The sequence below is a fragment of the Equus caballus genome, chromosome 11, assembly GCF_041296265.1.
Source record: "Equus caballus isolate H_3958 breed thoroughbred chromosome 11, TB-T2T, whole genome shotgun sequence".
Classification (NCBI taxonomy): Eukaryota; Metazoa; Chordata; class Mammalia; order Perissodactyla; family Equidae; genus Equus; species Equus caballus.
Window position 1 is genome coordinate 47,676,156 of NC_091694.1, and position 13,821 is coordinate 47,689,976.

The window sequence follows — 13,821 nt, forward strand, 5'->3', positions numbered from 1 at the left end:
GCGGCTGTGTTGCAGGGAGTAAGGGAGAGGTCTACGTCCACACTCAGCTTGAAGGGCAAAGGGAGCACGGGGCCGCCCAGCCAGCGTGACACGGCTGCAGGGACTCCCGAGGTATCCCCACCAGAAGAGGACCCTGAGGGACAGGAGGCGGGCCTGTGAGGGTCCACTGCCCCTCTTCCCAGGAGATTCTCCCTCCACGGCGGGTCTCAGAGAAGAGGAGCTTTGTCCTGAAGGCTTCCTTACAACGCTGCTGTTTGTTTTCTCAAATAACCTGTCGTCACTGAGAAAGATGTCACCTCCCATTACTATTGAGTTTGCCCAATTCTCCACATATTTCTAGCAATTTTTGCTTTATGTAATTTCTTGCGAGATTTGGTACAGAAAGGTATTATCTTTTTAAATTGCAAATTACACCCTTTATCCACAGAAAATGTCGATACATAAAACGACTTTTGGTCCAGTTTAATTTGGTCTTGAATGACATTGCCTAACACGGAATGACCCTGATTTTCTGTTGCATCTGCTTGGTATGCTTGTGCTCATTTTATCCCATTTAACCTTTGTGCTTTTCAATTGCTTGTTTCTGGTGTTTCTCTCCACTTTCGTATGGCAAATTTCTACGCTCGCTAATGGCCAAGCTGCCGGCCACCGTCTGGGGCACCTGGCCTGGCAGGGCAGTGGAGTGGTCGAGTGGAGGTGACTCACAGCAGTGCGTGGGGACCTCCCAGGCACATCTTCGGCCCCGTTGTCACGGACGTTGTGTTGCCCAGCAGTTCTGGGATGTCCACCTGCCGACTCATGGGTCTCCCAAGTAGCTTTTCAAACATTCAGCTAAATCACGGCTGGAAAACATCCGTTAACCACCTGGGGAACTGTCACAGGACGTCACAGTGAGGGGCTCTCTCCACCGGGGAGTCAGCGGTGGCCAGCAGTGGGGGTGAAAAGGAGAAGAGAGCGGTCACCTGGTTCTTCACCTTCACCTTCGAGAAAGCCCGGGAGGGCGGGGGAGGACTGGGGATGGTGGATGGGGACAGACAGACAGACTGACCTGACATCTTGAGCCCCTGGAATCCAGCTTTGCCTGGAGCCACATGCAACTCTTGGGCCTTTCGGGTTTGCACGTCAGTAAACTCTCGTTTTACATTGTTAGTTTGCAGTGGGTTTAACCTGCCTCTGAAGAACGGCGGTGAAGCCGGGGCCGCCCCGTCAAAGTCAGTCTGAAACGTCACGGAGCGCAGGCAAAGCTCGGAAGGCGACAATCCCTGCAAAGAAGGACAACTGGTAATGGCTGCAGCTTCACGCCATCTGCGGCTTGCCTGGACACTGTCGGGGACCTTTTGTATTTATTCCAGGAATTTTTACATATTTACTGTTTCATATTAATGGGAGGAGACGAAGATTTTTCTCAACCTATTGGAGCGAAATTGTTGCCGAAATCTGGGTCAGCAATGCTTTCAGCCGTACGAGGCCACCCAACGACAAACGCATTCTCTCTCGCACACAAATACGCCTGCAGGGTGGTCAGCGCTGGCTGGCTCAGCGCGCTAACGACGCCACTAAGGAGGCGGGCGGCCCTGGGCGCCCACAGCCTCGTGTGTCCCCGACGCTGGCCGGGCGCGCCCTCCGCGCACAGGGCACGAGCAGGGCCGCGAAACCCCTCCCCGGGCCTCCCGGAACGGCGTCCCACGGGCCCCCTGGCCGCAGGAGCGGCGGGCAAAGAGGGCATTCGGCGCGTAGAAGGGACGCGACCGAGAGGTCATGCCCTTCCTCAGCAGGTGGTGGGAGGTCCGACCTTTCTTGACGTGAAAGCATCTCCAGTCCCATCGGCGAGAACTGGGCTCTGCGAGCAGGGAAGGAGCGGGAGGAAGCGGCCGTGGGGAGCGAGCACGTGCCGCGGAGGGCGCCCCGGGCCGGGCCGGCGACGGGAGAGCGGGCCGCCCAGCCCTGCCGCCGCGGCCTGTGCGCGCCCCGCCGGCCCCTCGCGGCCCCTCGCTCCTCAGCAGGCGAGGCGGCTGGGCTGGCGCTCGGCCCCGGCGGGCGCGTGGCGACTCCCGGCAGGCGACCTTCGCCGCTCCGCTCGCGCCTTCGAGCCCGGCGGCCTGTGTGCGCAGGCGCCGCGGGGAAGCGGGGCGGGGGGCCCGAGGGGGACTTGGGGGCCGCGGGGGCCCTGGGGCCCCGGTGCTGCGGGCCTCACGCTGAAGCGGCCTCTGCCCCGGGTTGTCGGAGGGCAGGCTGGGCGCTCGGGAGGGCGTGTCGGGTGCCGCCAGGCGGGACGCGCGGGCCTGGAAGGCTGGAGGAGCCGGCGCACAGGAGGCAGCCCTCGGCGCCAGGGCCGAGCGGGACGGGCGAACGGAGCCGCGGGCGAGGAGCCGCGAGGAGGAGGCCGACGGCAGGGACAGGCGGGCGTCAGCCCTTCGTTCCGTCGGGAGCAGGGCCCAGAGCAGCAAGGAGGACGCCGGGCCCTGGACGGGGCCCCTGCCGGCCTCCGCCCGCCGGCTGCACGCAGTGTCACCAGAGGCGAAGGCTGGGCGGCGCGGCCGGGGGAGCCGACCCGGGGACAGCAGGGCTGTGTGCGGGCGTCTGAGGGGCTGCGCGGAAGGGACGGGCCGGGGGAGCCCCGAGGCCCGGGGACGGCGGCCAGGGCGCCCCTGCAGGGCCGCAGTGCGGGGCTGGGGCGAGCGGGGGCGCTGGGAACCCTCCTCATTCCTTTCGGCCTAAGGCCTCGAGCTTCTAGAAATCCCAACAGTTGGGGCCTGGTAGAGACTCCAAGTTTAATCCTCACAAGAGAGACAGAAGGAGGGGAAGGAGGGGGAAAAAAGGACACACACAATTGTACTTTTTTATATAGAATTTGTACAATATATTTCTCTTCATTTGCATATTTTACCCACAACTTAACATCCTTTTTACAGGCTGAACTCACTCAGCTAATATAATCAAAATTCTTTCTTTCAACCAAATAAGAAAAAGTCAAAATCGTAAACCCGTAAGAAAACAAATTAAAAACGATGATGAAAATAAGTCACTCCTCTCATTAGGAACAGTGTCTGTTTGTACAATATATATGATTTGAACAGAATTTCTTTAGAGATTAGGCACATGTTTCCACGACACCTTTATTCCGCCAGTTTTATCTCGCTCCAGGCAGTCCTGCCTCCTAGGAAGGAGGAAGCGTGTTGGTCTTGATGGAATCGCTCCTTCGCTGCCGCCGCCCAGCTGGGCACGGGGAGCGCGGCGGCCACCGGCCCGGGAAGGGCTCGGCAGCGCCCCCGGTGGCTGGAAGCAGAGGCGGCGGGAGGCAGGGCCGCCCCGCGCGTGAGGGGAGACTTAGGCTCGTTCTATGCAAACGGAAGTACGGAGAGCCCGGCAGAGCAAGGGCGGCGGGAGAGAAAAGCTATGAGGAGTCCAGCGTTTATTTACAGTTTATCTTCTGATGGGAGCACGGGGAGCAGAGCGGGCGGCGACCGCCGTGAAGGGGCGAGACCTGCTTTACTCAGTCAGCCCGAGGGACGGAGGGTGTGGGTGGCACGTGAGCTGAGCAGTCAGCTGCACCGTCTCGTCTGTCTTCCAGGCAGACGGTGAGAGTCGGAGCCCCGGGTGGGGACTTCTCGAAAACACTGACACGTTCTCTGGTTTCCCTCCTCACTGCCAGACCTGCTTGGTCTGCGTGGTACAGAACACCGGGCCTCCTCTAGGGATGCAGGCAGAGCAAGACATGAGACGGGCTGTCTGCCAAGCCGGCAGCGCAGTTTACTTGCATCCCACACCATGGGAGGCCAGGCCAGGCCCTGGCCTTGCTGACCACGTCGGGGCGATGGGCCTTAGGTCACCCAGTTTCAGGCCCTGCCCCATTTGTTTGCCGCCCTTGAATTCTCCCTTCCATGATGGCTCCACACGCAGCTTGTGGCTTGGCTGAGAGTCTAAATCTAGGGCTGCAGAAGGTCGGAGGGCAAAGTGCTCCAGCAGTCAGATCCTCCTGGGACCTGCAGTCCTGGCCCTTTCAAATCGGACCCCTGCAGACCCCGCAGAGGGGCTTCAAAGGCCATGGCAGTGCTGACCTGCTCAGCTTGGCCTTGACTGTGACTATGAGCCTCCCTCGGGTCTGGCCTTGTGTGGTGGTACATGCTCGGCCAACACCACCCTTCAATGGCAGTGGCCTCAGGCGTTCTTCATGCTGATCAGTCACGCTGAGGTGTGTACACAGCCCAGAGGCCAACCCAGCTTCTCATTCCAAAGCGTGGCTTTGGAAAGAGAATGAGTCAGCACTTCAAGGCAAGACTACAACCAGAAAAAGAAAAATGGAAAACAGCATTGATTACAATGAATGTAGTTATTGCCAGACAAGTGACATTCAGATAGCCAGGCAGAGGTGGATGGGATGGATTACCATGACCATGGAGCAAAAATAAAATCCTCATGTGTTTCTCTGTTTTGTTTTTTTACTCCTCTGATAACACTTCCGGGCCTTAGGTACAGAAGCTAGAGTACTCTTCAGGTTCTGCTACTTTCACACAAACCGGTTTGTCCCCCCGAATCACTGTTCCACTGGTCATTCCTCTCACGGAAGTCAGCGTGGTTGTTCTAAAAATGTGAGGGGGAAACTGAAATATGTTAAAACAACACTAACTAGAAAAACGCGGACGTGCTGGGGTCAGTGCATGCGCAGACACTCCCGGGAGGCCTGCTGGCTGTTCCCAAGGGCACTTGTTCTCATCAGGATTTCTCTGGGACAGCGGTGGCTGTGCAGGGAGCCAGCGCACCACCTGGTCCTATACTGAACGCTTGGGGACCAGGTGGCGGCCAGGAGGGGCTCTCCCCGGTTTTGGTTTGGATTGCCCAGTCTCAAGAAGCAGAAGCGGAAGAGGCGCGCCCAGGCCAGGCTGCTGCTGGAGGTCTCGCTGAGGACGGCAGCTCTGGGCAGACTGTCTTCACCTGAGGGCAAGTGCGGGCGGCTCCAGCTCAACCAAGATGGCACCCTTTCCAGAGAGGCTGCTTCAGGTCTTCCTGGGGCTGTGGCTTCCGCAGGGACAGACCCTGGAGACGGCTGGTCTCTGGACAACCTTCTCAGGCCTCCTGCCTGCCCTTTCTGAATGGGTCTGCACTGCTCTGCTTATTCTCACATGCTCAGTATGTGGGGTCTAGCCTGTGACACAGAAGTTCTTGGAGACATGGCTGCTTGGCATTTTAATTGGAGTGGAAATGGGAGCTCAAGGAGAGCTGGGCGCTGACGCCACAGGAATTTTCCAGAATGAGTTTAAATATCTGCCCTAAAATCCCTGTGGGCAGAGTAGCTAGTTCCATGCACGCCATACCAAGGACTAACACTCCACATTCCAGAGGCGGGTTGCCTTGTTTGGGTAGTTGATGGCCAGGCTGATAGCAGCAATGTTCTGCAGAGCCTGTGGAGGAAGAAAGAGTCATTGCTAATGTCAAGAACCGTTCACTTGCTTGTTCATTAAGTGCTGACTCAACGAGACCCTCAGCTGAGCACCTGAAGGGGGCAGGCGGGAGGCAGACATGAGCCAGATGTGGCTCCCCTCACCTGGAGCACCACAGTCTAGAGCGACAGACAAAAGCTGGAGACCACAGGAAAACTCCAAACGGAAGGGAGAAATCATCACCACCCTGAGAGAGGGGTGGGTGCAATGCTGGGGGGCTCTGTGGACGCAGGACACCACTGCCGGGGGTCTGGGAGAGCTCTTCAAGGAAAGGGAACAGCACAAAGGTGCAGAAGGAAAAAACCAGCAGTGCTGGGGAGCCAGGGAGCAATGCTGGGGAGGAGCTGGGAAGGCGGAGGCCCTGAAAGTGGGCTGAGGCTGGCCTTCAAGCTAAGGGCAGGAGGAATGGAGGGCGGCTGGGGAAGTGGTAGGCAGGGAGAAGAGGCAGAGCCCAGGTCCAACAAACTGGACGGGCTGTGGGGAGGCTCAGAATGAGGGTGAGGAGACTGGACACGGGGACGGGCAAGAGGGAGGAGCCCACAGGAATATGTACTGTTGAGCTTTTGGTGCCAAAATGGTCAAATCTCAAAATTCTATTGTTGTCATGAAACCAGGGGTGGTGGACTGCAGTGCTGGTAGCTATCTGTTAGGAGGGGAGGAGTTTTTACTCTGCCTCCAGGTCTTGGGAGAATTCACACAAATCTGCGGCAGCTGAAGGGGGGACTCCCGCCTCTAAGCAGGCACTCCGACCTTTTCTTGCAGGGAGGCTGTATGTTCACTGAGAAAACTTGCCAGGAACAGAGTGCGAGGCTCTGGCTGGGGGTCCCAGCTCGATGCCCACTCGACTGTGACCCTGGGCAAACCTCTTCCTTCTCTGAGCCTCAGGGTCCCCATCTGTCCACTGTGGGGTTGGACCACATGCTCTGTGATATCCAAGGAGCCTGTGAGTCTGAGGTTCTCACAATGTAGTCTGGGGCCTGGGGGCTCCCGAGACCCTTTCAGGGACTCTGCAAGATAACAACTACTTTCACAATGATACTAAGACATTCTTTTGCCCTTTTCACTTTCATCCTCTCTCGAGTGCACAGTGGAGTTTTCCAGAGGCTAATGTATGATAATATAACAACGGAATGCAGAAGCAGACATGCGAATCCAGCTGTCTTCCATTAAGGCAGACAGTAAAGAGATCTGCACAAACAGAACACAACGCCACCCTTCTCAATAATTATTTCATTTTGAAAAATACAGTTGTTTGTCACAAAACATGTTATTGATGTTAACACAGAATGGGTTTATTTTTTAAAATGAATTGAAAAGTAAATGTTTAAAATTTTTGTTTTAATTTCTAAATTTGACATCTAATTTCTAATGGTACATATCACTCTATATAAGGCACATAAACAAAAGCTTTTTGGGATCCTCAGTAATTTAAAAGTATAAAGACAGGTCCTGAGACCAAACAGCTGTCATAAGATGAGTTCTCCTACCAGGGAAGCAAGTTACATCCAAAAATATCTGAAACCTAACTCTGTGGAAACTTCAGGGATCAGCCAAACTGTAAATTTAAGGCATTGGTTGTTTTGGTTTAAAACACACAAATTCTTGCTAGTGTCTTCTGACCCCACAGTTTAATATGAATGACACTGACAAATGGGGCTTGATGGCTCTCAGACACCAGAAGGAAGTGGCTGAATTGGAACAGAGCTCTGTGTAAACCCCGGGTGGATTCTGTACAGAGGCTCTTTGTCCTGGCCACAGTGATGGGGACAGCCAGCCGGCGGGGGGCAGCCGCAGCGGCCAGCTCCTTGGGGGAGAGAGTACCTGTGCTGTGCAGCGGAGAAGGTGGTCGTCGGTGGTCAGGGCCAGCAGGTAGTCCTGCAGCAGGCCGAGCTCCTGTGGGGAGAGTAGGGGCATGCTTTAACAGACCACCAGCCTGAGGACAGTCACCCGCAGCCACAGAAGCCTCCAGGGGCAGTCGGTGCTCGCTCCCCGGAGCACCTCACAGCACCACCTCACCCGAGAGCCATGAAAGGAGCTCCAGGGGGGCTCTGCCCCGACTTACCCACCACGTCAGCAGGCAGGGGACCCCCTCCTTGAGTCAGTTTCCTCACAAACCAAATAAGGGAGATAAACTAAAGAACTCTGAAAGGCCCTTTCATCTCTCCCACTCAATGAGTCTATTGTGCTGAGGGGAGGGAAAAAAGAGGAGGAAGAAGAAAGAACCTACCTGTTTCATTTTCCAAAACTCACTGTGGTCAAGGGCTGACCCAAGGCAGTGTTTTTCCCCCTTTAGCTTTAGGCCTAAATTAGCTATCCCGGTGCTGACCCGAGGGCTTCCCGGGGCTGGGGGACTGAGGACCTCAGACCTGAGGCCGCACCTGCCTCGCTGTGCAGGTCTGCTGAGACCCAACGACACTCCAGCGCTCAGGCTGGGCTGTGGTCTGACCCTGACCTTTGGCCTGTGCCTCCTGCCCGCAACCCCGGGGCGAGGCAGGCAGGGCCCTCACCTGGGCTCGGTTCTCGGTGACGAAGAAGAGCTCGGTAAGGGCACGGTGCAAGGGGAGCAGGATGACAGGCTGCGTCACGTCCTCGGAGAGGCTGTACTCCATGTGGGTGAAGAGCTGCCACAGGGGCTTCAACAGCGCAAGGTCACAGAGGTCGCTGCGGAGGAGGGGCAGGGGTCATTTACTGAGGACCACGCCACTCAGATTGTGAGAAGCCGGCTGATGGGACCTGCCACTCTGACTCTCCCTCCACTATACCTAGTAAAGTCATTACAAGATATCCCACTCACCCGCCCCCAAAGCAGCCCAAATATTCACCAACCGAAAATAAGGAAAGGGGCAGAACCTAAACTTCACCACAGGACTCCGAGGAAACAGGAGATCCAGAAGCATATCCACATAAATCAACTGTGCATCTTTAAAGATGGTTGTTATGAAGAACTTCCGATGACAGCGGAAAAATCTCAAGATAAATGTTAAGTGGAAAAAAGCAAGATATCAAACTGCATATACAAAATAAAATTTAAACGTTAAAAAAACCTGCATATGCAGTATTGTGTAACCATATTAAAAACAACAGTAAACAGGGGCTGGCCCTGTGGCCAAGTGGTTAAGTCCGCGCGCTCTGCTGCAGGCAGCTCAGTGTTTCCTCAGTTCGAATCCTGGGCGCGGACATGGCACCACTCATCAAGCCATGCTGAGGCGGCATCCCACATGCCACAACTAGAAGGACCCACAACTAAGAATATACAACTATGTACTGGGGGGCTTTGGGGAGAAAAAGGAAAAAATTAAAAAATTAAAAAAAAAAAAACAACAACAGTAAACAAACATATCAAAAAATGTTTATCAGTAGTTATCCCTGTCAGTTTTCTAGATTTTCTACAATGTTCATTGCTTTAATAATCAGGAAAAAAAAAAGATTTAACAGACAATGATGACAACCATTATTATGATCTTACACTCATAAAACACAAGAAATATGCTTTTATGGTTGCTTAGGCCAGAAATCTTTCTAAGTAAAGCAGAATCCTTTCCAATTAAACAGACCCCTGTTGATTGCACTGAGTTTTTCTTTTCTTTTCTTTTTTTTGTTGAGGAAGATTAGCCCTGAGCTAACACCTGTGCCAATCTTCCTCCACTTTATATGTGGGTCACCACTACCGTATGGCTGATGAGTGGTGCAGGTCCGAGCCCAGAATCTGAACTCGCAAGCCCTGGCCACTGAAGTGGCGTGTGCCAAACTTGACTACTATGCCATGAGGCTGGCCCCAATACTGATGTTTTTTTACTTAGAGGGAGGTTGTGTTTTAATTCCAGTTCAAAATCCTTCAGAGAAAAATTATGAAATAAATAATATTCTGGGATAAATACATGGTTTTTATATATTTATAAACTTAAATTTTGTTTTTTCTCTTTAATATGACCTTAAATCTTGGAGCTAATCACTTTCTCCCAGAGGACTAAGTCTTCATGAAGTAAACCAGTGGGAAAATTTGGTTTGATTTAGAGGCAGCTTCACAGCTGAGTTTCAGGAAAGCACTTAAGAGTGTGGAGTAAAATGCACCTGCATGGCTGGTGCCTGTGGCACTTCTCCCACCTGCCACCCTTCCCCTGGGGCTTGCTTTTCCCCTCTGCTCCCTCCAGTCTGGCCTCTGGGTGAAGTCCACCAACTCGGCACTCTCCAGGCTCTCCACGGTAAGGAAGTGTGGAACAGCCAGGGGCAAGGAATGCTGGGAGCTTCTTCCAGGCTCGGGGACCAAAGGGGTGCAGGAGTGTCCCCACTGGAAGGAAGGCTAGAGATGGCCAGCAGATGGCAGGAGCGCATTCACTTTGCAGCCAGGAAGGGCATTCCAGCCTGAAGACAGCAGAGATGTGACATGTTTCATACACATCACTCAACCAGAAAGTGCTCCCTGGAGGCCACTCTCACAAGAACAGAGCTAAGCCCCGTGGGCTAAGTGATCCCTGATGTTTGTGTATGAGGAGAGGGTAGTAAGAGCAATCACACCCACCTTTCCCTCTCTCTCTCCCTTCCGCCAGCCCATGGACTGACTACACAAACCATCATTTCTTTTCCCTGACTTGGAAAGTCCTTTATTTTTTAAATAACCGCTCCATATTATATGGGAAGACAACCTGTTACTGTACTTTGAATATCATCACTCCACTCTGATGAGCATTCTGTGTGTCAGTGTGCCTTAAAAATGCCAAAAAGAAGGGCAATGACCTCCTAACAGGTGGGGGGGTCTAAGCAAGGAAGGTGGGATGAGCGTATGGATGATTAGTGTGGCACAATCACCAACCATTTCCTTCTGAGATGGGAATAAGACAATTATGTGTGCAATCCCCACATCTATTCAACACTCTATTGGAGGTCCTGGCTAGTGCAAAAAGGCACTAACAGTTTCTAAGGATTGAGAGGAAGAAATGAAAGATTATTTGTAGATGACATGACTGTGTGCTGAATAATCTACAAATATACTTTTAGAACTAACAAATTTAGCAAGGTCACTGGATATAAGCGTAATATACAAAAGCTAATTATATATCAGCAAAAACAATTAAAAATAAAAGTTTTAAAATACCAATTACAGTAGCATCAAAACATTAAATGCCTAGGAATAAATCTAACAAAATGTTGTGTAAGTCCTCCATGTAGAAAACTATAAAACATTACTAAGATCTAAATAATGGGGGATTATGGATTAGAGGAGTCAATATATAACAGTTGTGGATTAGAGGATTCAATGTTCAAAGGACCATGATTCTTCTCAAATTGATCTAAAGAGTCAATAAAAATCTCATCAGGTGAGAGGGGTGTGTGTGTGCACGTGTGTATAGAAATAAACAAACTAACCAGACACAAGATAAGGATGTCCACTCTTGCCACTTCTATTTAACACAGTACTGGAAGTCCTAGCCAGAGCAATCAGGCAAGAAAAAGAAATAAAAGGCAGCTAAACTGGAAAGGAAGAAGTAAATCTGTCTCTGTTTGCAGATGACATGATATTATACATAGAAACTCTAAAGACTCCACCAAAAACTATTAGAATAGAATTCAGCAAAGGGACAGGATACAAAATCAATACAGAAAAATCAGTTGCATTTCTATACACTAATAATCAACTACTGAAAAGAGAAATTAAGAAAACAATTCCATTTATGATAGGATCAAAAAGAATAAAATAGGAATAACTTTAGCAAAGGAGGTGAAAGATCTGTACATTGAAAACTATAAAACACTGAAAAAGAAATTGAAGAAGACACAAATAAATGGAATGATATTCCATGTTCATAGATTGGAAGAATTAATATTGTCAAAATGTTCATACTACCCACAGTGATCTACAGATTCAACGTCATCCCTATCAAAATTCCGATGGCATTCTCCACAGAAATGGAAAAGACAATCCTAAAATTCATATGGAACTACAAAAGACCCTGAATAGCCAAAGCAATCTAGAGAAAGAAGAACAAAGCTGAAGGCAACACACTTCCTGATTTTAAACTACATTACAAAGCTGCAGTAATCAAACAGGACGGCATTGGCATAAAAACGGACATGTAGATCAATGGAACAGAAAAGAGAGCCCAGAAATAAACCCACACATATATAGCCAATTAATTTTCCACAAAGTCTCTAAGAATGTGCAATGAGAAAAGGATAGTCTCTTTAATAAATGGTGCTGGGAAAACTGGATATCCACATGCAAAAGAATGAAACTGAAACCCTAACTTACAGCACTCACAAAAAACCACCTCAAAACGGATGAAAGACTTAAATATAAGACCTGGAACTGTCAAACTCCTAGAAGAAAACATAGAGGGTAAGTTCCTTGACACTGGTCTTGGTAAGGATTCTTTGGATTTGACACCAAAAGCAAAAATAAACAAGTGGGATGACAAACCAAAAAGCTTCTGCACAGCAAAGGAAATCATCAACAAAATGAAAGGGCAACCTGTGGAATGGCAGAAAATATTTGCAACCATATATCTGATAAGAGTTAATATCCAAAACATACAAGAAACTCATAAAACTCAATAGCAAAAAAATAAGCCAATTAAAAAATAGGCAAGCATAAAAAAAGACAAAATCATCCTATTCACAACATGGATGGACCTTGAGGGTATTATGTTAAGTGAAATAAGCCAGACAGAGAAAGACAAACACTGTATGATTTCACTCGTATGTGGAAGGTAAACTATTACATGGACAAAGAGAATAGATTAATGGTTACCAGAGGAGAAGGAGGTTGGGGGGTGGGCATAGGGGTGAAGGCGCACATTTATGTGGTGGCTGACAAATAATAACCTACAGCTGAAATTCCACGATGTTATAAATTATTAGGGCTCAATAAAATAAAATAAAATAAAATGGGCAAAGGACCTGAACAGATATTTTTCCAAAGAAGACATACAAATGGCCAACAGGTATATGAAAAGGTGGTCAACATCGCTAATCATTAGGGAACTGCAAATCAAAACCACAATGAGATATCACCTCACATCTGTTAGGATGGCTATTATCAAAAAGATGAGAAACAACAAATATAGATGGACCTGGGGGTATTATGTCAAGCGAAGTAAGCCAGACTGAGAAAGACAAACACCATATGACTTCACTCATATGTGGAAGATAAACACATGGACAAAGAGAACAGCTCAGTGGTTACCAGGGGAAAGGGGGGTGGGGGGTGGGCACAGGGGGTGAAGGGGAGCACTTATATGGGTACAGACAAGAAATAATGTACAACTAAAACTTCACAATGATGTAAACTATTATGAACTCAACTAAAAAAAAAAGCTTGAAGATAAAAAAAAGACAAGAGATAGCAAATGCTGGCAAGGATGTGGAGAAAGGAGAACCCTTGTGCACTGCTGGTGGGAATGTAAATTGGTGCAGCCACTATGGAAAACAGTATGGAAGTTCCTCAAGAAATTAAAAATAGAACTACCATATGACCCAGCTATCTCACTTCTGGGTCTATGTCCAAAAGGAAACTAAATCACTATCTCAAAGAGATATCTGCATTCCCATGTTCATTGCAGGCAAGAAACAGAAACAACCTAAGTGTCAGTCATATACAATGGAATATTATTCAGTCACGAGAAAGAAGGAAATCTTGCCATTTCTGACAACGTGGATGAACCTGGAGGGCATTATGCCAAGTGAAATATGCTAGGAAGAGAAAGACAAATACAGTACGGTATCACTTATATGTGGAATCTAAAAAAACAGTCAAACTCATAGAAATAGAGAGTTGAATGGTGGTTGCCAGGGGCCGGGGAATAGGGGAAATGGGGAGAGGTTGGTAAAGGGTACAAACTTTCATTTATAAGATGAATAAGGTCTGAGGATCTAATACAGAACATGGCGACTACAGCTGATAATACTTCATTGTATAACTGAAATTTGCTTCGAGAGTAGAACTTAAGTGTTGTCATACATGCATAAAAAGTATGTGAGGTAATGGATGTGTTAATTAACTAGATTGTGGGAATCTTCACAATGTATACATTTATCAAATCATCACATTCTACACTTTATGTTACAGTTTTATTTGTCAATCATATCTCAATAAAGCTGGAAAAAATAAACAAATCAATTCTAAAATTTATATGGACAAGCAAAGTCAAAAATAGCCAAGATAACCTTGAAGATAAAGAATTAAGCTGAAGGATTGGTATTAGTAGATATATAAAGCTACAATATTTAAGACAGTGTGGTACTAGTACAAGAATAACCAAAAAGATCAATAGGACAAAAGAGACCAGAAAGAGATCCACGCTTATATACACGGACACCTTCTTTGTGACAAAGACAGCACTGGAGTGTGCTCAACGAAAAAGGGGCCTTTAGAGTCAAGTGGAGACTC

General features: G+C 49.4%; 1 protein-coding gene across 3 annotated transcripts in view; it reads right to left on the bottom strand.

The window, feature by feature from the left end:
* Positions 1-2,830: 2,830 nt before the first annotated feature.
* The window catches only part of ZZEF1 (zinc finger ZZ-type and EF-hand domain containing 1), a 112,725-nt gene continuing 101,734 nt past the window's right edge, over positions 2,831-13,821 (bottom strand). For all 3 annotated transcript variants that reach the window (XM_023653285.2, XM_023653286.2, XM_070227910.1), the window contains exons 53-55: positions 7,946-8,099; positions 7,260-7,331; positions 2,831-5,399 (exon numbers count right to left, since the gene is read on the bottom strand). In XM_023653285.2, the coding sequence (XP_023509053.2) occupies positions 5,319-5,399; positions 7,260-7,331; positions 7,946-8,099 (307 nt within the window). In that variant the 3' untranslated portion in view covers positions 2,831-5,318. The remainder of the gene's footprint in view (positions 5,400-7,259; positions 7,332-7,945; positions 8,100-13,821) is intronic.